At 43.3% G+C, this 25,681-nt stretch overlaps 3 protein-coding genes across 7 annotated transcripts in view; all 3 read left to right on the top strand.

The window, feature by feature from the left end:
* The first annotated feature begins 11 nt into the window (after positions 1 to 11).
* atp13a1 (ATPase 13A1) lies at positions 12 to 15,621 on the top strand. Its single transcript, XM_062532884.1, has 25 exons — positions 12 to 525; positions 856 to 945; positions 1,085 to 1,348; positions 1,657 to 1,812; positions 3,059 to 3,128; positions 3,445 to 3,551; positions 4,629 to 4,758; positions 4,957 to 5,012; positions 5,138 to 5,264; positions 5,466 to 5,603; positions 5,717 to 5,837; positions 6,402 to 6,559; positions 7,942 to 8,117; positions 8,623 to 8,733; positions 9,277 to 9,402; positions 9,777 to 9,885; positions 10,663 to 10,856; positions 11,345 to 11,441; positions 11,690 to 11,898; positions 12,331 to 12,445; positions 13,680 to 13,876; positions 14,229 to 14,371; positions 14,523 to 14,634; positions 14,722 to 14,865; positions 15,012 to 15,621. The coding sequence occupies exons 1-25, from the start codon at positions 175 to 177 to the stop codon at positions 15,120 to 15,122; spliced, it is 3,612 nt and encodes a 1,203-aa protein (XP_062388868.1). The 5' UTR covers positions 12 to 174; the 3' UTR covers positions 15,123 to 15,621.
* Positions 15,622 to 16,536: 915 nt separating this feature from the next.
* LOC134076236 (kinetochore-associated protein DSN1 homolog) lies at positions 16,537 to 21,149 on the top strand. Its single transcript, XM_062531237.1, has 11 exons — positions 16,537 to 16,704; positions 17,009 to 17,045; positions 18,181 to 18,460; positions 18,606 to 18,679; positions 18,790 to 18,862; positions 18,996 to 19,086; positions 19,186 to 19,236; positions 19,359 to 19,430; positions 19,519 to 19,660; positions 19,777 to 19,864; positions 20,555 to 21,149. The coding sequence occupies exons 1-11, from the start codon at positions 16,607 to 16,609 to the stop codon at positions 20,632 to 20,634; spliced, it is 1,086 nt and encodes a 361-aa protein (XP_062387221.1). The 5' UTR covers positions 16,537 to 16,606; the 3' UTR covers positions 20,635 to 21,149.
* Positions 21,150 to 24,072: 2,923 nt separating this feature from the next.
* pbx4 (pre-B-cell leukemia transcription factor 4) overlaps positions 24,073 to 25,681 on the top strand; it is a 34,406-nt gene continuing 32,797 nt past the window's right edge. Inside the window, exons 1-2 of one of the 5 annotated variants that reach the window (XM_062532881.1) lie at positions 24,073 to 24,160; positions 25,369 to 25,567. In XM_062532881.1, the coding sequence (XP_062388865.1) occupies positions 25,383 to 25,567 (185 nt within the window). In that variant the 5' untranslated portion in view covers positions 24,073 to 24,160; positions 25,369 to 25,382. Of the gene's footprint in view, positions 24,491 to 25,368; positions 25,568 to 25,681 lie in introns of all 5 variants that reach the window. The other 4 variants (XM_062532882.1, XM_062532878.1, XM_062532879.1 and 1 more) reach the window with 4 other exon arrangements.

The raw sequence follows: 25,681 nt of genomic DNA, 5'->3' as shown, positions 1-25,681 counted from the left end.
AAATGTCTTGCGTGGTTGCGTACACGGAAGTTGGCTTCGATGTGAAAGAAATTCCGAAATTGAATCTGGACACCGACTGGACCACGGAATTGCGAGAGTTTATCATTTCACCAACACCCTAAGTCCGGAGGAGGTGGCGAGAAGGGGGGGCAAGTGTGGAAGGAGTACGCGAGAATGAAAGAAACTGAAAAGCTGGAAAACATGGCTGGAGATGGAATTCTGGGGCCGGGGGAACTGCAGATGGCCCCCTCTATGAACCACAACCATGATAATAGTGCTAGCGACGAGCTAGTTAGCTCAGTGTCACTGTATCGACGCAGGCCTACGCTTTTTCATGGCACAGTACTTCCATTCATGACAGTACTTTACCCGGGCTGGCTTTATGTATGGTTAGGAGTATATGGGGCTGCTGACTATCCTGAGGCCGGCCTGCTAGCACTTGCCGCTATCGGGATCGCGCACGTCCTCACGGTGCTTTCTGGTTATTGGTCAGTGCATGCGCACTGTTTGCTCACCTGTGTGAAGGTAAAGTGTCATTTTCTGTATTGTATCTACGTGTTTAACAACAAATGTCCCAGTCGTTACGTGGCTCTCGAGTGGAAGTCCTAGTTGTCATTTATTTTCACTCTCACATTCCCAGTGTGCTATGACTACTGTCCATGCAAGTTTGTACTGACAATTTCTGAAGAAAAAGAGATAGTGACATTGCATAATGATCACAGAGGATAGGCCTAACTGTCAACTTTAGAGTAACCATTTCCGAACATGAACAGTTTGTGAATTTAGGGGGGAAAAAACGGTTGTAAGTAATATGGGTGAAAGTGCAAAATGAAACTCACATCTGTGTCCCAACAGGAACCAGACCCAGAAAAGGCCACTTTGGCCAAAGTAATACCTACGCCAAACAATGGTTCTGCAGAGCTCGTAGCATTGCAGAGGGACCAGGTGAGAATTCTTATGTTTGTGGGTGAAGTGTCAAGAGGCTCCCCTTACCATTCATACAACCTCCATGTTAGGTGCTGGTGACCCGTGGTATGGGTATGCTCATGATGCAACCTTTTCCCCGTCTCCCCTCTTGCAACAGGACGAAAATGGAGATGGGATCTTATCATTTGAGTTCCAGAAAATCAGGTATGTGTTCGACAGGAAGGAGAAGAAGCGCTTTCTTCCTGTTGCCTTCCCCGTGGACCAGCCCATGGGCTACTTCCAGGCATGGCGAGGCTACCAGGAAGAGCCTGAGTTGCGTGCCGCTGAGAAGCGCTATGGAACTAACCGCGCTGAAATGATGGTGCCAGACTTCCTGGAACTCTTCAAGGAGCGAGCTACTGCCCCTTTTTTCGTCTTCCAGGTGAGCCAACATGAGCATGCTTGTGTTATGTTCTCGTTATTGGTGTTCATACATCCAGAGCACACCAAAAGACTCACTTCTATCACTCTGTGTAGCACTGAATGACCCCCTTGTGTTGTGCTTGTGTTCTTGTTATGTTAACACACCCAGAGAACACCAAAAGGCTCACTTTATATCTCTCTGTGTAGCCCTCCTCTGCCAATCAGTTCTGATGCCTTAAGACCTTAAGAGGTTTTATAAGTCATCTTTAAAGTCTGTTTCTGTATGTGTCAGAGGCACATGAGTAACCTTACCGGGGTCGTCCACAGGTGTTCTGCGTAGGCCTGTGGTGTCTGGATGAATACTGGTACTACAGCGTCTTCACCCTCTTCATGCTGGTGGCGTTTGAGGCATCGCTAGTGCAGCAGCAGATGAGGAACATGTCCGAGATCCGCAGGATGGGGAACAAGCCCTACATGATCCAGGTAGCGGTCCATTTGGATCATCCAAGTGTTGTTAATGGGGAACAAACCCTACATGATCCAGGTAGCGGTCCATTTGGATCATCCAAGTGTTGTTAATGGGGAACAAACCCTACATGATCCAGGTAGCGGTCCATTTGGATCATCCAAGTGTTGTTAATGGGGAACAAACCCTACATGATCCAGGTAGCGGTCCATTTGGATCATCCAAGTGTTGTTAATGGGGAACAAACCCTACATGATCCAGGTAGCGGTCCATTTGGATCATCCAAGTGTTGTTAATGGGGAACAAACCCTACATGATCCAGGTAGCGGCCCGTTTGGATCATCCAAGTGTTGTTAATGGGGAGCAAACCCTACATGATCCAGGTAGTGGTCCATTTGGATCATCTAAGTGCAAACAAAGATATTTGATCAAGATATGTTTCTGCGTGCAATTAAAAGCAGATAAATAGGGGTCTGACATGACTCTTAGAGACTGCTGCTGGCACTTACTAACTGTGTCAGTGTTGTGTCACCAGTACCCCGGCTCTTCTTATAAGCAAAGGGAAGTGGGTCAAGTCATTCACTGAGAGATGTTGAAAGATGGTTGACTATGACATGCATATTCACATTCACCCGTACATTTGCACAGGATGCTGGTCAGTGCAACTGGTTTACAATCGTTGAACATTGTAGCTCTGGCCTTGTTGGCGACAGGAGTGATATTAGACATATTTCATAATGAACATGCTGAAACAATTTTGTCAAAACTGCTGTGAGCTCAAACCTGTATGCCTTGATCGCCCTGCCACACCGGTCCAGGTGCTTTTCGCCTACTTGTTTAATTCTAACTAAGCTAGCTGCTATGTCTGCGTGTGTTGTTAAATATGTAAAAAAAATTGAATTATGAAATATTTAATAAAATGATTCAGATTCAGCTATTCAGATGGCCCTTTGTCCAGTAGTACATGCGTAGTGTTCTTCACCTCTCTGCCCTTCATTCAATTCTGGAATTACCAGAGCAGAGCTGACTCTTGCATGTTATTAGGGTCTACTCTATTGTTTTCTTAATAACATTAATATTAACTTCACAAAATATCATATATTCAGATAAAGTCTCTGTTACTTCATCAACATATTATTATTATTATTATAACATCACCACAACAGCAAAAGAACATTTTCCAGATTCTGTGACGTAAAGATCAATGGAATAGGCCATCAAGGAAGGTAAATTGGTCTGATCAACTGTTTTATTCTTTCACAGGTTTATAGAAATAGAAAATGGCGCCCTGTGTCCAGTGATGAACTTGTCCCAGGGGACATTGTGTCAATAGGTAAGATTTACATTTCATTTTTTGCTATTTTCCATTCCGATACTAACAGGGGAGCTACACCAGGCGCGTAACTGAAGTGCTCCATTCACAAAGCGTATATTGCAGCAGTTAATAATCACTATAATCAATATAAGTAGCTACACCAGACGTGACTGTGGCGTGTACATTTGAAAAAAAATAGACCAGTCTTCTAAAATGTATGTTATGCGTTGCAAACGGAAGGCTTCAGTTACGCGCCTGGTGTAGCTCCCCTGTAATTGTGTTATGGTATGGAGAACTGTCTTGGCTTATGCGTGTGCTTTTTGCCCGTCGTCAGGCCGATCTCCGCAGGAGAACCTTGTGCCATGTGACGTCCTGCTGCTCCGCGGCCGCTGCATCGTAGACGAGGCGATGCTGACGGGAGAGTCCGTTCCGCAGATGAAGGTTAGACTTGGTCCAGCTCAACGATCTGTTTCTCCTGTCACTGCATTTACTTGCCCCCTCACGTTTCTACAACGCTTAAGAGCCGTTCACACAAGGAATGATACCTAAAGATTATGTTTCATAAGTTGTAATATTACTGCATTTACTGTAAGCGTTTCAAGGCTATTCCATATCTTGAGCAGAACAGACCAACAGTCAGATGAGTGGGGTGTGGGAGACCACCTGGTAGCACTATAGATACCTGGAGAAGGCATCTTTTCATGAGATGGTAAAGGGAGAGGTGATGATATCAGCTGGTGGGGACAGATCAAGGACGAGTGCCAGGTGGGCACTGCCTGTTAAGAAGTGAGCAAGATAAGAAAACCCTTCTTACACCCAACTGGAGAGGACCAGAAATCCCAGGGTTGCACAGCTTTGCATATTTTTTTTACACATGATAGGAAAATGGTTTCCACCAATATACTTGATCCTGCTCGATGCTGATTGGCTAAAAGGTGTTCTTGGGGATGGTGCGAGAAGGGGGCACTTCTCGAGGGTCAACGGGTATAAAAGATAGGCCGCAGCCATCCATAGGTCAGATCTCATCGTGGTGTACCAGCTGATGACATCTCACCTTCTCCCTACTGCTTGACGGTTGGTCTGGACATTGTTTGGGATGTACTGTCACTGCAATATGGGGAATAAAGATCAGCAGATCTTCAGAGATCTCCTGTCTGCATTGTCTCCTTTGGATGCTTTGTTCCAGAGTGCTAATTGCTAAATAGCAAAGTGTTAATCGTTAATTGCATTCGGAGGTGGACATTTTCCACGACAATAACTGTCAGCTTTCCGTTATTATTATAGACTAAACAAAAAGCTTACGCTGTTTCTTTTAGTTGCCCAGTAAACAGTTTCAGTTTTTAGTGTCCTACATGGCAAACAAATAAATAAATATAAATAATGTAATGCGGTCTATAACAAAGAGCAACAATTCCTCCCTACAAGGTGAGCATCGATAATGGCAACAGTTATAGTTTGTTCCTTATAGTTCCTTGTGTGAACGGCCCTTCACGTCATGCCTCCTCTCCGTGCACGCAGGAACCTGTGGAGGACTTGGACCCAGAGAGAATCCTGGACCTACAAGGTGACGCGCGCCTGCACGTAATCTCTGGCGGGACCAAGGTGGTGCAGCATAGCCCCCCTCTGAAAGCCAGCGCAGGCCTCAAACGTACGTGCCTCAGCTTCCTCTTTTGTCTGTTTCTCATGTCTATCTTTGTAACATATCTTGTGTGAATCATCGCAGCTGTTCAGTTGTGCAATGCAAACTGGACACTGAAATGCATGCAAAAAAGACAAACATCACTGTATCACTGTTCAGTTCTACATGAATAACAATGATATATTTCTATATTTTTTCCCTTCATAGCTGTGGACAACGGGTGTGTGGCATATGTTTTAAGAACAGGATTCTACACCTCTCAGGTGAGTGTGCTTTTGTCTTGTTCTTAAAAAGCATTTCTGATAGTATGACTAACATGCGGCCCAGAGCCATATGTACAGTATAGTACAATAGATTTTTAACCAGCCACGATTCTTTTCGCTTAAAGGGTAAATTGTTGAGGACCATACTCTTTGGAGTGAAAAGGGTAACAGCTAACAATTTGGAGACCTTCATCTTCATCCTCTTCCTCCTGGTGTTTGCGATTGCTGCCGCCGTTTATGTGTGGGTCGAGGGTGAGTGGCTGTCTCTTCTTCCCCAAGCATATTGCTCCAGCCCTGTGTACATTTCAAATTATTATTTTTAACTAATGTAATGTTCCTAATCCTTAAAGTCTTTTTGGATAAAAGTGTATGTAAAAATGCCATAACTATAACATTAGACATTCTTCCAATGCCACTCTCTGTTGCATTTTTGAATGCCCTTTACCTTTTCAGGCACCAAGGATTTGAGTCGGAACAGGTATAAGCTGTTCCTCGAGTGCACCCTCATCCTCACCTCAGTTGTACCTCCGGAGCTTCCCATAGAGCTGTCGCTAGCCGTGAACACATCGCTCATTGCCTTGGCTAAGCTCTGTGAGTAGGACCTTTTCATTGTCAGTTATGCAACTTTCTTTAGAGTTTATTCATATAAAATACTCACCCCCCCCACACACACACACTCACACTCTCTTTTTGTGTCCGTGTAGATGTGTTCTGCACAGAGCCTTTCAGGATACCGTTTGCAGGGAAGGTGGAAGTCTGCTGCTTTGATAAGACCGGCACTTTGACGAGTGACAGTTTGGTAGTGCGAGGCGTCGCTGGACTAAGGTACACACACCTCTCTTGTGGTTTTGTTCCGTCTCATATCCTCCCTCTGATAAGATAACTGCTGGTTGTGCACTGGTTGTAAAAAATGAGAGGGAGGGAAACCACACAGCCCCAGCTTGAGTTTTTGACTGCAGAAAGAAACTAGTGCATGGGTGTTGCACAGAAAAGGGCACCAGCCACAGACTGCATAGAAATGCTTAACGCCAGCTAGAGCACAGTAGGGGGGACTGGTCCACAGGCCTGTAATGAATATTTTATTACTGATCAGTGGTTTTAGCGTTTAATGTTGGTTCCAAAAACAGCTGTGGCTTTCTTGGCAGTACGATTGCGCATGCTGTACAATTGAGTCTGATATTTTGCAACTATACTTTACATTGATTCCTGTATGTATCTCCAATTCTAGGGAGGTTTTCCTTGCCCCTGTTACTCATGGGCTTTCTTTGAATGTTTAACACTCTGTAAAGCGTCATGAAACATGTGTAATGTTTTGGCGCTCTATAAGTGAAATTAAATTAAATTGATTTTCCGAAGATAAATCTCAAGCTTTCTGGTTCTATTCCACAGGGAAGGCAAAGAGGTGATGCCAGTCTCTGAGATACCGGTGGAGACGCATCGGGTCGTGGCCACGTGTCACTCGCTGGTCACTCTAGATGACGGACAGCTGGTGGGTGATCCCCTGGAGAAGGCCATGCTGACTGCTGCTGACTGGAGTCTCACTAAAGGTAAAGGCCCTAGAGCGGGAAAATATGTATGAAGGGTTCCACTTCACTTGAAGGTATCTACATAAGCGTGATATGACAACAACATGTAATAAACATTATAAACAAGTCTAAACATGTACAGAATGACAACGCTTCTGTCATTAAGTGACATTGGGTCTTTATCACGACAAGTTAGGGTTAGGGTTAGGTTTAGGCTTCATATGTCATGACAGTGCCATGCCACTCACTTATGTAGATGCCTTCAAGTATTACCATATATAGAACTACATGGGGCATTCTAGTTGCTATTGTTGCTTATAGATGACATAGAATGGAAAAGCGTTTTATACCTTTGGCTGAGTTGAGTTTAGAGACTTCAGCGTGTGGCCACAAATCTACCATGAACTGCAAACACGGTCCCTTCCTCCCTCATCTGCACATCTTGGTCTCTGAAATGACCTAAAAAATGAACGAAAATGAAGAAATCAACCATCACTTGAATCCCCACCCCCCTCCACAACATACATTGCCACTTCGAGTTGGAGATTGGAGAGGTGGAAGTTGATGGAGCTTGTTGTGAACAGCCTTTGCTTGCAGGGCATCCAATCAGCGTAAAGCTCACTTAACTATTTATGCGGGCGCCAGATATGCATGAGGGGGCGCCAGATATCTGCTCAAATGGGCCATTTTATTCCCCAGTCTAATCATAGGCTTGTAAATGAGCTTGTTAAATAGTATCTGAGCCTGTTTTTGACAGACCAAAGTTGAATACTTTCTGTGTTGGCATCAGAGAACGAGAAAAAATACTCCGTTCATCCGTTCTGTCATCTTTAAAGATGAAGTACAACTCGATGGAAGCCGACCTGGGAGTTGGAGTTTATTTCACATTGAGAGCGTTTTCCTGTAGAGCACGCTATTCGCGCAGTATGGTATCCCAAAAGCATCATACTCCCCAGTGTTGGCTTTTAGTGATTAACTGAAAACGTTTCCTGCCTTTGTTGTCACATTAATGTTATGTTAGATGAAACTATGAGGTACTTGATCATTTTAATTTGACAGCCCTGGGCTCAGTGGCGTCTGTTACCGCCTCCTAACATTCAGGAACTTGGAACGGCTTCCAGTGGATATTCTGTAATCCTATTCCAAACTCAAAGATGTTTTTAGGATACTTTTGCAATCTCTGAAAATAAGCCTGACTCTATATGCCATTAGAGGCTACTGCAGCTTTCTCCAGTCCTGATTAGTGCTAGAAAGTCATAGCTAGGTCTGTGTTGGTTCATAGCATGGTATGTGTGGAGGATCTCCGACAGAAGAGCCTGTGACCTGGTAGTTAACACCAATTAGCATCCCCACACAGTCTGATCTTGGTAATGAGCTCTAATGGTTGTCTCCGTCGTGATTAGATGAGAAGGTGTTTCCGAGGGGCATCAAGACTCCAGGGCTGAAAATCCACCAGCGCTTCCACTTCGCCAGCGCTCTGAAGAGGATGTCTGTCCTGGCGTCGTACGAAAGGCTGGGGTCCACTGAGCTGTGCTACATCTCCACGGTCAAAGGCGCTCCCGAGACCCTGAGGGGAATGGTAAGACGTCGAGCGCCTTCTCTGTGGCAATGCTGACGACCGATTTGCATCTGGTTGGGCCTTCCTTCATGTCAGGTTTTCTGTCAGAAGACAGTCCCTTCTTGTGTTTCTCATCTTCAAGTACATTACTTGAAGATGGATAATATCGGTGTAGAATTTAAAAAGGTACCAAGATGCCAGAAAGACTGCTTCGGCAGAGCATTGTAGATTGTTTTTTATAAAGTCACGTCTAACTATGACTGAATCTTTTTATTTAAAGATCCAAAGAAAATCAAGACTATTACATTTTTGCTGCCCTGTGAGAAAAAAGAAATAGGTACTGACAAATCGATTTATTAGTGTGCGTGTCCTACAACTCAGCGAGCGCTCCTGTCTGGCTGGCTGGTGCAGCTTCTGGCTCCTTGACCTCAATGTTTCACGGACTGTGAAGGGGTGATGATGGACGATCGCCCCAATAAATGATGCATCATCTGGGCCGTCTTTTTATTTCCCCCCCTTTTTGCAGTTTTCCGAGTGCCCTCCCAGCTATGACGAGGTGCATAAGGCCATGTCTCGAGAAGGGGCCAGGGTGCTAGCTCTGGGCTACAAAGAGATGGGACACCTCAGCCATCAGCAGGTACACACACACACACACACACACACACACACACACACACACACACACGATTTTTCACTCTATCACTCTCTTACTCTCATTATCTTTCTTTCCCTCTCAGTTTCGCTTTCTCTCTCACTCTTGCTCACTCACTGTCTCTCTTTCTTTCCCTCTCACTCACTGTCTGTGTTCGTATTGTGTTAGGGTTTTCTGGTGAAATCACTTTTCACACGTTTGGTCTGTTTTGTGAAATCATGTCTGTCACTCACAGGAGGAAAATGTGTGCGTCTTCTTTTGAGCTTTTCTTCAAGCTCGATTCTTTCACTACTTTTTTTCTGCTCCCCTGTCAGTTTCTAAATCGGTGGTGGTCTATTTCTGGGACAGCCCTCGAGTCGTTCTGTGGAAATATGTTCTGGTTTCTATTTCTGGGGTCCTTTTTTTTTACTGGAGCGAAAGAGGATCCAGTTCTGTCAGGATTGCTGCGTCATAGAGAAGTGTGCAGAGGAGTGAATGTTTTTTTTTTTATTATTATTATTTTTACGTTTTCTTTCCCTCTCTCTCCAGGTACGGGAGATCACACGAGATGCTTTGGAGTGTGACCTGCGCTTTGTTGGCTTCATGGTCGTCTCCTGCCCTCTGAAGAACGATAGCCGCATGGTCATCAAAGAGATCCAGGAGGCATCGCACCATGTGAGCACGACAACAAAAAACAAACAAACACTTGTCCTCTTGTGTCCCTTGAACTCATATAGTCGGTTTTCACCAGAGTTTTCACTCATGAAAATTCTCACCGAAGGCTGTGCACTGCAACTTCATGTGTTTGGAACTGATTTTAGGTCTCAATAAGTATTTCGGTTTTGGTTTAAGAACAAAAATGTGAAAGACAGCTGCACATACATTAATTATAACATTAGAATTTCCCTTTCCTTGAATTTCCCCTTGGGGATCAATAAAGTATTTATCTATCTATCTATCTATCTATCTAGAATTGTAGCCTCAGGTGACCAGTCTCTTCCGTCTCAGTGTCTCTGGCTTCTCCCCATCATGCTTGTCTCTGTCTTCAGGTTGTGATGATTACAGGAGACAACCCACTGACAGCCTGCCATGTGGCCAGAGAGCTCAACTTCATCCAGAGGCCACACACACTCATACTGCAAGCAGGCACCAGTCCAGGTACACGCACACACACAGACACACACACACACAGATTTGCATTGAGCTCAATGAGCATCAAACAGGCTAATAGGCCTACTGGAAAAAGCACCATGCCCTACTAGCTATGGTGAAGGGTATGTGATGATGTGGGGCTATTTTAATTCCAACGGCCAAGGGAACTTTATCAGGATGCAATTCATAATATCCTGGATCCATGAAATAGCTGGCCTTAAAAAATAAAAATCTGCCTGCCGCTATGTTAACCCTATGTGTTAAATTCCCATAGGGTTACGATACATTCTTCAATCACGAAGAAAATTGGTGTACTTAGCGGTTTTATTTTTACTAATTTTTTGAAGACAATTGTCAATTGTCAAAGGATGATTTTATATTCCTCTTTTAGGCAACTTTAGCATGGTATCAAATACATTTTCTCCCCACTGTATATGTGTGTGTGTGTGTGTGTGTGCGTGCATGTGTATATCACACACTACTCTACAAAGTTGAGAATATCTGGCTTTCGGGTGAAATTTATGGAAAATGTAAAAGGTTCAAGCTACAGTGGTATTATATCATGAACGAGGGCATTTAAGTAGAAGCATGCAATGGTGCTTTCCTTATCTCAAACAATTTTTTGAAACAAAAGGCAACAAAATCCCAAAAGTCGAATATTCCTGACTTTTTGTGAGTGGTGTATATACGTGTGCGTGTGTGTGTATATATATATTAATACAGTATGTGTCTCAGCAGGTGTACTCCTTATTAATTGTGTGTGTCCTGTGTGTTGTGTTCCAGACGACTGGCAGTGGGAATCCATCGATGGCAGTGTGTGTGTGGCCTTGCCCCCTCCCTCCGTGGCAGATTTTGTCGAACAGTACGACCTGTGTGTGACAGGGGAGGGCTTGGTCAGGCTGACCTACGACACCAAACTACTAAATGCCCTCTTACCCCACGTGCGGGTATTCGCTCGTGTGAACCCCAAACAGAAGGTGAGACATTTTTCCCCCTGTCAGCAAGTTGTGAACATCCTTTTTTTTTGTACGTCTCCTGGTGCTTATCTGAGCTTGCAGTATATGCAAATAACAGGCCCATATTTTTAGACTAGGTTATTTTTAGATGGCCTGGAAAAAAACTGACTTAAATGATAAATGAATAGGGAAAGAGGAGGGAAAATATAGCCTCATGTTTGAATAAGAACAAATAATTGATTTGGCAAAGTAAGCCGTGGAGTTGTCCCAGCGGGTAGTCTCCCGGCAACATAAAGACAAGACGGCGGAGCATTGTAGTGTAAAGTTTGCCGCATTGCAGTTCCTGCACTCTTGGTAGACACCCAACATCTCCGGACTGCGTAGCGTTTTTTTCCACCACCGTGCAATGAAATGACACATTCTTAGGAGAGCACAAGGTTACAAAGAGCTCACTGTGGGGTTATGCTTCTGGTCTCATGGTATGATGTGGTGGCTGCTTTGTCCTGCAGGAGTTTGTCATCACCAGTCTGAAGGGACTGGGCTTCACCACTCTGATGTGCGGGGATGGGACCAATGATGTCGGAGCACTCAAACACGCCCACATTGGTGAGTGCACCCATCATGCTTCGTTGTCATCTGCATATAGAGACAGCTGATGTAGAACACTATGCATGCATACATCCAAAAGCATGTGAAATGTTGGTCCCATGAGCAAAAATGATCACAATTAGCCAGGATATGAAATATGTAATTAAATATAATTAAATATTAATATGCATGACTGCATATTAGAAAAGTACAAAACGAATTTGTTGGAATCTGGCGTCTCCATCGTGCTCTGTTTGTGTGGACAGGAGTGGCCTTGCTGGCTAACGCGCCGGAGCGCATCCCTGAGAGGAAGAAGCGGGGGAAGGAGAGGGAGGCGGCAGTGGCAGCGGCGACGGCGGCGGCTAGCGACTCCAGGCCCCTGCCCCCCGCGCTGACCTCCGGGAGCAAGCTCAGCTCCCGCGCCGCCAGGCACAGGGTCATGGCACAGAGGGAGGAGCAGCTCGCTGCCCAGAAGGTGTGTGTGTGTGTGTGTGTGTGTGTGTGTGTGTGTGTGTGTGTGTGTGTGTGTGTGTGTGTGTGTGTGTGTGTGTGTGTGTGTGTGTGTGTGTGTGTGTGTGTGTGTGTGTGTGTGTGTGTGTGTGTGTGTGTGTGTGTGTGTGTGTGTGTGTGTGAGTGACTATGTGTTTGTGTGATTGTGACTGACTATGTGTTTGTGTGAGTGACTGACTATGTGTGTGTGTGTGATTGTGACGGTTAGGTGCAAGCACAAATGCCTGAGCATGTGTATGCTGTTGCTTCTATGCCACAAACAACTTGCCCCTTTCATTTTCTTAAATATCACTGATGTGCTGATAGTAGTGTAATTCCCCTACTGCCTCTCTGAAGTTCTGCGGTGAACGCTCATGTTTTGATTATTGGGCATGCTCTCTCTCTCTCTCTCTCTCAGGAGAGGATCAGTCAGGTACTGAGAGAGCTGGAGGAAGATCAGGTCCAAGTGGTCAAACTGGGAGACGCCTCAATCGCTGCACCATTTACCTCAAAGCTATCGTCTATTCAGTGCAGTAAGTAGTAGCCTGCACCTCACGGCTCACGCACCTCATTTCTCTCCCGCCTTTTCACTGTCATGGAAGTTTGTCAGTAAACTCAGAAGTCAGAAGTCTTGCAGGGCTACATCAATTCATTGACTTTTGTAAATTTTATATGTTTTTTTTTAAGAAATATATCTCAAATTCTTCATTTGTAGCTTCTTAAACTTGAGTATTTTCAGATTTACTTACTCCTTTGGTGTGTGGACAAAGAAAGATAATCTTCTAATCTAAGCTTTTGGAAATAACACTAATAGACGTTTTTTTTTCACTGTTTTCTGACATTTTATTGATCAAACAACTCATTGATTGATTGAGCAAATAATTACAGATCCATTGATTATGACAGTAATCGTTAGTATCGAAAGTGGAGATGTTGTCAGTAAATGTGCAGACTAAATGTCTAGTGTAATGAACGTGAACCTTCTTTGTTGTAGCCAGGGGGTCAGGATTTAAAAGGATTAGCTTCAGACAGTTTGGAACCCAGTGGGCCACCACCACCATCTTTCAAAATGGCGTCTAACATGCCCACGTCAGGCCACATTTTCACAAACAAGCCAAATAGGTGCCTCAGTAGAGATGGACTGAAAAGTATGTTGTCTGTGTGAATTGGTGGATAACCTGGTAATGTCCTGCTAGGTGCATCAGCCAATCCAAATGGACGACATCATTTGTGACCATCCATAATATGGCACCATAATGTGGCATTTGTTTTGTTTGTGCAAATGTGGCTTAAAAATGTTGGCGCTGATGCGCGTGGCAAGTGACCGCGGGCTCATGTCATTGGGAGCGAGGCCTCCGCATTTAGCCGCCAACTGCTCGAGGGCACGACATTTTCAGTTGACAAGCATTTGATAAACAATGGATTCTAATGAGCAGCGCTGACAGAATAGAACTGAATCGTGTCTACATTGGGGTGACGAAATGGTCTGGCGATGGTGTGTGGGGTTGTATTGGAGACAGTGGAAGCTAATGTAGTTAAATGTTGAAAGCTGAATGCGCCACAGTCATGTCATGGCGCGGCGCTGCATGATACTTTAAAGGAGGAGGGTCTATGCTCAGTGGGGAAGTCATCACATCATCAGTAACAAGACAGAGACCTGACACACATGCAATTCTAGTTTTATTCTGATTTTCTCTCACTCTATCTCTGTCTCTTTCTCTGTCTCTCTTTCTCTCTTTCTCTTTCCCATTCTCTCTCGCCTGTTAGTCTGTCACGTGATAAAGCAGGGCCGGTGTACTCTGGTGACGACGCTACAGATGTTTAAGATTCTAGCTCTGAATGCCTTGGTGCTGGCCTACAGTCAGTCTGTGCTCTACCTGGAAGGAGTCAAGTTCAGTGACTTTCAGGCCACGTTGCAGGGGCTGCTACTGGCTGGTTGTTTCCTCTTCATCTCAAGGTCAAAGGTCAGTTACAGAAACGTTTCAGGATTCATAGGGACTGTTGCTGCACAATGTGAGTCGTGCATGCTGCCGTCTTTGAGTTAAAGAAGTAGGTTTTTGGAATAATCAAGCACATATGAGCATGCACGAGTCACATCGGGTAGTGACAGGAACTTTGAGGAGTACGATCACAGTAATTAGAATGTTGCAAATGGTAAGTTCCACTTGATACTGTAATGATGAGCTCAACCCTTTGAAAGTTGTAATACCAAATGACGTGGAAAACACTTCGCAAGGGGTTTACAAAATCAGCTGAATCACTGTTTTTAGCAGCTTGCATCACTGACCTGATCTTTACTGGTATGTTTCCTCCTAGCCTTTGAAAACCCTCTCAAAAGAACGGCCCTTACCGAACATCTTCAATCTATACACAGTGCTGACAGTGCTGCTGCAGTTTGCAGTTCACTTCTGCAGCCTGGTGTATCTGTACAAGGGAGCCCAAAGCAGAAGCCCTCCCAGGTAGGCTCTTCTAGCCATTCTGTTCGTGCGTGCGTGCGTGCGTGCGTGCGTGCGTGCGTGCGTGTTACAGTATATAATGGATAAAGTCGGCACATTTAATCGGCACATGCACCACATCATTCTAAAGTAACATCTCTTGTCTGTCCTACAGAGCAGAGCAGTTTGCGGACCTCTACAAAGAATTTGAGCCCAGTTTAATAAATAGCACTGTGTACATCATGTCTATGGCCATGCAGATGGCTACATTTGCTATTAACTACAAGGTAACATTTCTTCCATTCACCAACACGTTATTTGTTTGAGTGACCAAAACTGTTACTTTCAACTGTTTAAATGTGCCATTTTTCTAGGGCCACCCATTCATGGAGTCTCTTAGCGAGAATCGGCCCTTGATGTGGAGCATATTTCTCTCAGGCTTTGCCATCGTTGGGCTGCTGACTGGGTCATCACCGGAATTTAACGAGCAGTTTGCTCTTGTGGACATTCCCACAGAAGTAAGCACACTGTTTTTAATGTTTGTGGTGCCGATTTAAGGTTCCCGGAGGGGTTTTCAGTTTTGATTAATAAGTTTGAGTGTGACACATTTATTCATTTTTGTGCTCCACATTGAAAGTCTTCCTCTTGATTATGTTCCTAATAGTTCAAGATGGTCATCGCCCAAGTTCTAGTCGTGGACTTTGTTGCTGCTCTGCTGGTGGATAGAGTTCTGCAGTTTCTCTTGGGAAAAGGAACCCTGAGGTTGCCTTCCTGAATTGTGATGCCAACAGTCGCCCCGAGCAACCGCTGCCCTTAGCAACCAGACAGTCGCGGAGAAGAGAAGATGGCTGGTTGAGACGTCTGCAACACGCACAGGAGATCTGAGATGGACAGGCGTGACATTTAATGCTGAACACTCCGCGGTGTTCTTCTTCTTCTTCTTCTTCTTCATTTCCCCCTTCCTCTCAATGCATTTTTTTCCCTTCTTGGTTATTCTACTGCTTTTCTCCAAGGGTTCCCTCCTCAACTCTCTTTCTTTCAATTTCTATCATGTAAAGCCTCATCCATTGCTTTCTTGCTCACCTCTCCTGTGGCTGGCGAAGAAGACAACAGTATTGTGTGGAGTGAGAGTGTGTTTTTATGTGTTCGGACTCACGCGCACATGACAGGGGCGTTCTCCAAGAGAATTACAAAGTGTTCTAATTTTTTTTTCTCCATTTTGTAAAAAGACAGAAATCTGACAGACTTATAAAGACCAAAAAATGTCATATTAATTTGTTCTCGGATTCTTTATTTCACTTATCAGCTTCTGCAAGGGCCATATTTCCAATATACAAGTAGCCTATAGAAATACTATTCTTCATTAGGTCCGCCTGGAAATGATCCCACGACGCCTGATTCTGAACTTCCTATTTTACGGCTTCCAGGGACATAACCCAGCTGGGAGATTCAAATTAAATTGGAGCATTAAACTCTTACCAAATCGTTTCAGAAGTGCAGCAGACACCTTTCTTGTAAACCCGACATTGCCACAAGTGCAGCCATTGGTTGTGTTGAATACACTGCTCTATCTGTCATCATATAAACTCTGCCTCAAGCCAGATAAGCGATTGTGATTTGATCCTGGGTTTCTAGTTATTCGGAAATGGGTGTTATTTGGGATCATTTCTGCAGAGCATATTCAAATTTGCCAACAGGTTCATTTGTGTTCCTCCAGGCTAATTCTTACGGAGCCCACATAAGGACATGATGTAATGATGTAAATGTGTTGTTTTGTTGGAATGGGATTTTTTATTTCAGCTTCTATTGGGTTCCCTTTCTAGGTTTTGTGCTCCCCGGCAATACGTTTTGCATTCCCTCACAAAGTCAAAAGTATTTTTGAGGGAATGCAAAACTATTGCAAGGAATGCAAAAGAAGCTCTCAAAATGCATTTCCACCTCTGAAAAATTATTCCCACCATATCCCTTCTGTGGCTCCGTAAATTATGTATCTCTTTGTAACAAAAAATACCTAAAAATAGACACTTTGTGTGGTGTACCAGTTTGTAATGGAATGATATTTCAAAATACTGGGTGTGGCCGTGCTACTTGCTTTTCATGTAAAGTTTATTGCAATAATTCAGCGTCATTCCATGACAAATCATTTAAAAACTGGGCAAAACTCCATTGTAGACAAGGCAAACCTGACCCAAAAGGTGCTCCAAAGGCAACGTTCACATTGTTTGTGTGATACGACTTCATTTCCCAGCATACATTGGAATGACGATGTACTTTGTTGTCGTCGCAGCGCGGGATAAATTTGAAGGACTAGGCATTAAAATGGCGGAGCAGCTTCAGGAAAAGTCTTCCGATAGAAGGTTTGTTTTGCGATTAACCTTTAAAAATACATGTTAAGGAGGGTGGAGTTCTCAGAATCCTATGATGACTACGGGCGTTTGCTTCTCTGGAAGCGAATACTTCTTCATTTAGATCTGGATTATCGTTAGCTAACGTAGATAGCTAAAGTTAGCCATAACACCAAGTTAGGCCGACAACAATGATACAAACTGTTGCTGTGTCAAAACTGTCGTAGTGACAGCAAGCGATCAAAATACATGTTAATCTTAGTTGTCAAACATGTTGCAGACATTTATGTTCACTAAAGTTGTCTTTCTCATATAGCCTCAGAAATGATAACCATGGCCAGACTCCAGACGAGGTGAGTGCTGCTGAAAGTATTCAGCTGTCTGTCATCAGTCTGCTTGGTGTTGACGTATGTTAGCTAAACGTTAGTTGTGTTTTTCAGAGTTTACTGTTTCCATCTAATACGGTTCTTATGATAATGGTCAGTGATATTTATGCATTTCTATTTGGACATTACCATCTCCGTAATAATGTCTGCAAGTCGCTCACCTGAACATTGACACATTGAGACACATTTACGTTTCCATGCACACAGTATTACAATTCAGGACCATATTCTGGTTGTGCCAATATCCAAAATAAGATGTCTCCATGTGAATCAGAAATTGAATATTCCATGTTAATCAGCATTATGCTGAATAAAGCAGCGACGTGCAGTAGAAGTCTGTATGTCTATGGTAGAAGTAGTGTCTGCGTCATGAAGTCTCGGCGGTCTCTGTCCCTGAATTTCATTCATGACCACAAAATAAGTGAATCTGGCCAGATTAGAGACGCTATAATCAAAGATCCTTCATGACTATCCGATTTAACCCTGTATTATTTTGCATTTTAGTGTTATAATAGGCCAATTGAAGGGGGTGTTTTCGGCTATTCTTCATCTGACAGCAGTGTGCGCAAAACCTGCGTCTTTGAGCATTACCATTCTTTCACCCATCGATAAATTCCATTTTGACATTTAAACTTTCAGGTTTTGGTACATAAATTGACCTCGTCCTCACTCAAGAAGTGCACACTTTTTGCCACACTTTTCGGTATGTTTACAAAGTGTCAGGGCATCAAACCAAGCTACCAAAATTCCTTACACGAACAAGCGCAGAATATTCCGAAAGGGGCGTTTTCCGACTAATGTGTTTCCATGCCACAATATTCCGCTTAAATGAGGCATATCGGGGTGTTATTCCGGTTTATGACCCTATTCGGTTTCGGGGACTATTGTTATAGTGCGTTATAGTGCGCATCGACATGTAGTCAGTATTGTCGTCAAATAGATGCCTTCTCAAGACCAACCTAGGAAAAGGTGTATTCTTTTGTCGTTTGTGTTCTTTGATCTGTTAAAGTAACTTAGAAATCTAGGTTAGCACACCTTAATGCTATTATTGCCTTTATTAACACCTCAACCTGATTACTGATTATTTTATTTTCTATTCCAGGTGGAGTCTGAAGAGAACTCCAAGGCAGCCAAAAGAAGTCTTTGTGATGATCCCGACTCTGAGCCACCCCACAAATCTTCGCGTTCAGCATCACCCTCTAAAGAGTCCTTAGCATCAGGGGCAGACGATGATTTAGAAGAATCAAAGGTTCCTTTGCCTGAAGACACAATTACTAAAACCAAGGAAGGTTCCGAACTGAGTCCTCGCTCAAAAAGGAAATCTTGGAGGAGGTCGACACGAAGCCGACGTTCCCTGCCCTTGTTTGCTGGTGCCATTCAAAGTGAGCTTCCTCTGTTTTATGTGACAGTTGTCATATTCAGTGTTTTGTACTATAATGCTTATTGATTATAAAGTAATATCTTATGACCGTTGTTATCCGTTGTTATTTTATTTCTGCCTGAGTTTCCCATGTTTCTTCCCTGTAGACTTGTGTAAATCTATCAGTCCGTCCTTACCAGATGAGGAGAGGCTTGAAAAATTAATGGAAGCTGCTATGAATGTGAGTCTCCCCTCTTTAGCAAGAAACACTTTTGAAAAGCTCATATGTAAGTTCTGTTCAAGGGAAGGAAGGGGCTCATTGAGCAACCAATGTGGACTTTATCTCTTTAGATGGCTGTGGAGAAGCTTCAGAAGACTCTTGTCACTTTGCCAGGTGCTGATGTAGAAAAGTTTGAAACACAAGGTAGGTTGGGGCGCTTTGGCTCTCATTCCATCTCTAACTAGTGAACATGCCACCACAATTTTGAATGCCATTGGAAGCTATTGATTGTACTTTACTTTTGCACATAACTTGCTTTCTTGATTTCAATATTCAGTAAAGTCCTTAAAGAATGGCTGGGCTGGTGTGGCGAAACAAATACGCGAACAAAGCAAGTTAGAAGAAGAAAAAGGAAAAACTACCAAAAGGTAATTCTGTGAATATTACATGCAATGAGAGTATTATTTTCACAATATGAACTTGTACTTGTTTTAATCCTTTTCCTTATTTTCTTTTTGCACCCCTAGTGACCCTAATATTGAGAGAGCCTTGGAGCTGTCCAAAAATGCCATCAGCAGGTAATCTTAAATTGGACGGGTTTGTCTTTGGAAAATAAGTAGTCTTGAAACCAAAAGTCTTCTGTTAATTTGACTTTTCTTGCATTATGTCGAGCATGATGCTATTACTTTCTGTGCTTTAGGTTGGAGACAGAAAGTGCACTGTGGGACTCTCTCCTTGAAAAGCATCAGTCAAAGGCCGAAGAGCTGGCAAAGTGAGTAAACCCTTTCAAACGATCATTGTCCCTGGCTCAGTCTCTGAACAGCTATCTCACCCACTGCTGTGTGCTGTTCATGACGCAGGCTACTAGAGAAGGGCAAGCGCTTGCCGCTAGACCCCAGCAGCATGGCCCAGTCCTCGCAGAGTCAACTGATTCAGTGCAAACCAGACTACCGCAACATCCTCTCCAGACAACAGCAGCGTCTCCACACCGTGGAACTGGTGGTAAAAGACCTCAGTCATTGTATTCGTTGCCCCTGCAGTAACTTTCTCGTGATGGCCGTTAGGTTGTTATTGTTTTGCAACCGACACAAATTGTTTTTGTTTTTTTCTTTCCTCAGCTGGACGCCCAGTGTAAACTGTTCAAGGAACTGCTTTCTTTCCAGGAACAGTGTGAACTACTCGTAAAGGAGATAAGCACCAAACTGGGTAAGTTTCCAAGGAGGTAAAATGAAATCTCTTATTTATCCTGGTAACACTTAAATCCCACTAAAAGGGCAAGGTTCTGTCAGAGGGAATGCCTCACAGTTCAAGCTCTGTAATGATATTACTGTAACGACTCTCTAAGAATAATCCACAGCGAAGGGGTCAGTTTCAGGATAAATACAATACTGTCGATTTTTCAACTTTCTACTCTAATGCGGAAAGTTTCAGTATATTGACCCTTCTTTGCTGATCGTAAGGTTGTGGTGGTGGTGGTTGTAATTGGTCTGCAAAATAATGTAATTATAAACAATCTAATAGCCATTGCTTGTGAGATAGGTCTGCACGATTTGGGGAAAATATCTAATTGTTGTTCTCCTGTGTGAGTGATTGCTATTGTTATTTGATTTGTGATTATTTTGAAAGTCAAGCTTCAGTTCAATATTCCAAATGGATTCATAAATTGGGCCACTTCTTATTGGCTGATTAACACTGTCTGTCTGTCACACAAGAAGGATGACATGAATATAAAAAAAAATCTTAGACTAGACAAGCACCATCATTAATTGCAGCTTTTATGATTGGCTTATTGTATTTGGTCAAGTTTCGAGTAAAAGTGGATTCATTGTGCAGCCCTACTTCTGTGAGGATTGCTTGTCTTGGAAAAACATCAGTAATTGTGCTTTTCTTTTCCAGCTGATGAGGCTGGATTCCAGGTTCTGCCTTGTCCTGTCAGAAACCTCCTCAAAGGACCTGTGGCCAGCACGTCATCGTAATGTTTCAGACTTTGAATGCTGATCCTGGACACAACAGGAATATCTGTCCCTTCATGTGCTCAGTTAACCTTGAGTATTTATGTTGTATATACACAAAAGCATGTACTTGTATGGTGTAAATATCAGGCTTCCTACCAAGGCAATACTTGGAAGTGTTTCAGATTCATCTGTGCTTAAATGTCATTGAATTCAAATGTCTTAATATCAGTGACTTTTTTCAAATGCACTTTTTAAAATATTCACGTTTGTAAAGAAAAGATGTGCTGCAAAAAGTCACTGCATTTTGCAACAATGTCTTTGAAATACTGCCTTTAGTGAAATATCAATCAGTGTCCACTAGATGGCACTACAGTCCTGTGTTTTCTTAATGTTCAGACAAGTGCTTGCATACTTTGTAAACGCTTCATTGTATGTGTGAAGTACCTGTTTTCTTATAAAACCACATCACACCAATATAGTTGTCTCTCTCCGAAAATATTAAAAGTGAGAAGATGGAGTGTGTTCTCAAAGATTAAAATCATGAGACCTCTAAGAATTTCTCAATCGGTGTTTCAAAGTTGTTGCATTTTGGAATGTATGTGTGCTGCGTGGGGAAACAAGGTGTGAACCTTGTGTCAACAGCTTCCCTAAGGTGTTCTACAGCGGCGACTAGATATCCTCGTGTTTTTTGACTCCACTCCAGAGCCCCCTGTTCAGCGAGCACCGGGTGTCCTTTTCCAGCACTGCATCCTCCGCACCCACCCCCCTCTCGTGTGTCCCCTGACCATTCACAGGGGCCTGCCCCTCCCCCACTGCCTCTTCCCCTCTCTCCTCCTCTTTTCCCTGGATTGCCGAGGCACCGAGGCAGAACGAAGCTCTGACATTGTGCCAGTGATTCACATTCATTCTCTCTCTCTCCCTCTCTCTCTCTCTCTCTCTGATCTACTCTTTATCCTGGGGTACTACTCTGTTTCACCCTGCTGCTATATCCGATCACCTCTTATCTATGTCTCAGAGATGCACTGGGGTGTGTATTAGTGCAGCCTAGTATGTGCCTGCAGTTTCTTGTGGAATGTAATACTGGTAATTGCATGCAGATAGGGTATACCAGATATGGTACCAGCAATTATGCAATGTATCGCAGAAGATGGGGGGGGGGGGGGGGGATTTCTGACTGAATAGTCCTTAAGGTGAAATGAGTCTGAAGGTGAAATACGCCAAGGAATCAGGATATTTTTGGAACCGAAATAATTCTGTCTCAATAATTTTGTTGTGATAGGCTGCTATACCATCATAAATAACCAAGTTAAATTTTGTGTCTATACATTTTATATGGAGGGAATTAGAGCGCGGTGAGAATGAGATTGAGGTGGTGTGGGAGAAAAGTGGGGTTAAGTCCTTAGCAATGGAGGCTCTGGGGGTGGTGCAAGGCAAGAGGGATCGATTCTTATTTAGATGAAAATGAGGCAGAGCTTGTGGGCTGAGAAAATGCATCTGCCTTTAAACAACCCAGAATGGGTATGCACTCAGACACCTAAAGAAAAACGGTTTGGTTCAAACATGTTTGCCATGATTTCTTTTATTATAAAAATGGCCATACAAAATTAGAAAGCACAAATGTTTGTCACGTGTAGGCTGTTGGCCTACAGCCACATTCTCATTTAAATTTCACCTGATATAGCATACAACAAAAATGTTGGTTGATCTTAAGCACCTTTTGACTTCAAACCATGCAGATGACGGGACGAAATGATGTAAATGTTGTCACTTCCAGCTCCAGGGTTCAGGGTTATGAAGAGGGGGGAGCATAGACTAGACTACCGTATAACGATGCCCTGCAGGTCCCACAGTTTATCTTGGAGCAGTGGTAATGACTTCAGTCCAAGGCTCGCATCCCCTATACTCTTACTTTCACTTCAGATTGATTAGTCGCAGATTGTGCTGGAGGGATGTGCCGCGCGTCAGCATAAACCTCGGCCAGTTTTGTCCCACTCCCCTCCCTACAAACCCATCATCTCACGGCTGCGGGACGCACCAGCCTGCCTCGTCCTGCCGCGCATTCAGCGAGCCATACGTCAGACAGGAGCGTTTCACTCATCTCAGTGATGAAGTACCGCGCGGAATCGTCCACGTTTGCAGAAAAAAAAAACCGAACAACCCCTTATTTTTTAATCTGCGCGCCTACGATAGGTGTAGGCTATAGTCTACCGGTCCTGCTTGTTTCTTTTTTTTTTTTTTTTTCTTAGAAACTTTTAAATGTCCTTGGCCAAAATGTTTGCCATTTAGGCTACGTAAAATTATGACTTTTACGAACATTTAAAACATTTAAGGTTTAGTGGATTTAGTGATTTGTTGGCACTCATCATGATCTCATAGCCTATTAATAAAGGGTGCTGTTTGAAACCATTGGACAGGTTCAGAATTGGGGTCAGAGTTCACCTGTAAGGATATTTCAGGAGTATGCTAAGATAACATTGAGATGAGAGGACTGAGCTGTTTTTTCATATGAAAATATAAATATCAAGCACTTTGGCGTCTTCTGTTTTAGTGGGTTTATATAACAAAACCATTGTTTTCAAAAAACCTAGGCAATGAAGGGAGAGCTACAATTTAGATCTAGTAGTCTATTTTCTTAGCTACACAGATACAACATGTGTCATCTTAACTTTGACAAAACAAAACATCTCAGTTGCGGTTGCTTCACACTGTCATCGGGGTTGGTTGTCCTAATGTGAAATGTGTCCTGGAAATAATAAAAGGCTATCGTGGTTCTAACATTCTGATTTGGGGATGGTTAAAGATGACCTTGTTCTTGACATTAGACATGTCTATACATGGGAAATCAATCTGCTTTGTTTGAGTGTGTGAATGAAGTGCCACAAAAGTGTTCAGAAAACTTGAGAAAAATGTATTTGCCATGTTGCAATCTTAACACTTTATTGTGGACCAAAATTGAGATTGAGATGAGAATGAAAATCACAGGGCTGAACTTGTGCTTGACAGCTTCATAGTTAAGTGGCATAGTTCCCACACGCAAAAGTGGACTAATAGGCCTATATAATTTGGTCACTGTTCAAAACATAGGCTAATTTGTCTAACCATATCCCAGTCTACAAAAACATAGGCCTAAGCTTATAAGCTATTAAAAGAACTGAAGAACTGAAGATCTGGGTTGCAAATCGGGATAACCTAAAGGTCCTTATTAAATAGTTTTCTGGAATCTTTTAGAACTTGAAGTAAGCATAAAGATTTCACCTATAGGCTACTCGCACCATTGACCTGGGAGTTAAGGATGAACGACTCCTTACCTTGCATACAGATGTGAGATGTCATTTATCTCTGATAAAAACCACCAACACAAGCCCCCTGGAGGTTTGGAATCGTACAACAACCGCCTCATGGACGATGACGTAGCTGTGAGTATCGACTGAGTGCGCGAGACTACAGTAGTGTGTGTGTGTATGTGTGTGCGTGTGTGTGTGTGTGTGTTCCAAGGAGTGGGGAAAAGGAGACAACCACTAGCTAAAGAAAGCAAGGAGAAAGAGAGGCAAGTCAACCATAGTAAGATAGTAAAAAGCCAACTAGCCGTGGCCGGTTGAAGGGCATGGCGAGTAGAGTTTTTAAGCTTTGTCGAGTTGGTCGTGTTTTCGTATTGTTTTTATAATTAGCCACATACCTGGTTAAATCCAGTTAAAACGCGAGGAGCAGCCTGCGACTGGCTCTGGTCCCTGTTAAGGACCCGTTGAACAGCTAGCTGGCTACATGGTATTTTGTTGTCGCTAGCTTAGCTTACAGCCTCCGAGGTAGCTCCATTGCAAGAAGAAATTGTTAAAAGTAAGTGGCATCTGCATTGAGAAAATGAACTATGCTGCAAGAGGTATTTGAAATGCTTCGTTCTTTCACCACACGTCGGTTGACAGTATTGTATGTTTAACGTTGTTGTTTCAGCATTTTTTCAAGGGACTTGTTTCTCATTTAGCGTTAGCTACCAAACGTTATCATTTACGTTAGCTAGCTCACTTGCTTGGTATTTGGTAGCTCGCTAGCTTGATTTAGCACGACAGTGAAAAAAATGCTAGCTCGCTTGCAGGTTAACTAGTCGACTTATTTTGCCCCGCTTATTCTTGTAATGCTCTATGATATTTATGAAAATACTGTGTCTGGTTATTAAATGTGTACACTATCTCAGCAGTTGGAAGTTCTGCCTAGCAGACTGAACTGTCGGGGGCAAGACACTGGTTTAATTAGCCTGTCTTGCTGTCTGGTGCTTAGCTACTTTCTAGTTGCGAAAACAATGCACTGTATTGACCGAACGCACTGAGAAACAGAGGTTAGGGTTGATTCTCCGTAGTCAGTTTTCTTTAACCCTTTTATTGTGCCTTTGGATTTGGTTGACTGTCTATTTGGCAACCGCTTTTTATTGATATGTCTTTGTCTCTAGTGATGTTTAGCCTCTTTAACATTATTGCTGCTTTTACTGAAAAAAGCTGCGGTCTGAACCAGCTCCCCTTTTGGGTGCATGTGGTATTATCTCTACGTGCAAGCCAGTAACATTCATGGCCAGTATCTTCATTGTTGTTGGTATTAGTCAAACCAATGTAACCACAGCTTTGATAATGTTGCACACTGGAGTTTTCCTTTTTCCCAAGGTTAATTCTGCATACCATTATCTGATCGTGTGACATCGTCCATTGTTATTCAAGATATTTTATATTGTTAGCTTACTATCTTTTTTTATCCGGTTGTGGGGAAAAGACTTCTGTGGAAGTATGGATGATCAGACCCGGATGCTGGCGGGTCTGGGAGCACTCGGCGGATTAACACCAGCCGACGTTGGCGACCCTGACTCGGTTCGGAAGCAGCAATCCCTCGGTCAGCCTCAGCAGGACATTGGGGATATTCTTCAACAAATAATGGCCATCACAGACGAGAGCCTGGATGAGGCTCAGGCAAGGTAAGGCATTTTGGTGGCAGTGGGTTGTGGAGCCTCATTAGACCAGTTTATAAATCCTTACAATGTTTAATGATTTCACACAAATAAATGTAACATTGCATGGTTATGCATGGT

This window comes from Sardina pilchardus, chromosome 3 (assembly GCF_963854185.1).
Source record: "Sardina pilchardus chromosome 3, fSarPil1.1, whole genome shotgun sequence".
NCBI lineage: Eukaryota > Metazoa > Chordata > Actinopteri > Clupeiformes > Clupeidae > Sardina > Sardina pilchardus.
Note: the sequence above shows the minus strand (reverse complement) of the source record. Positions and strands in the feature narration are given on the sequence as shown.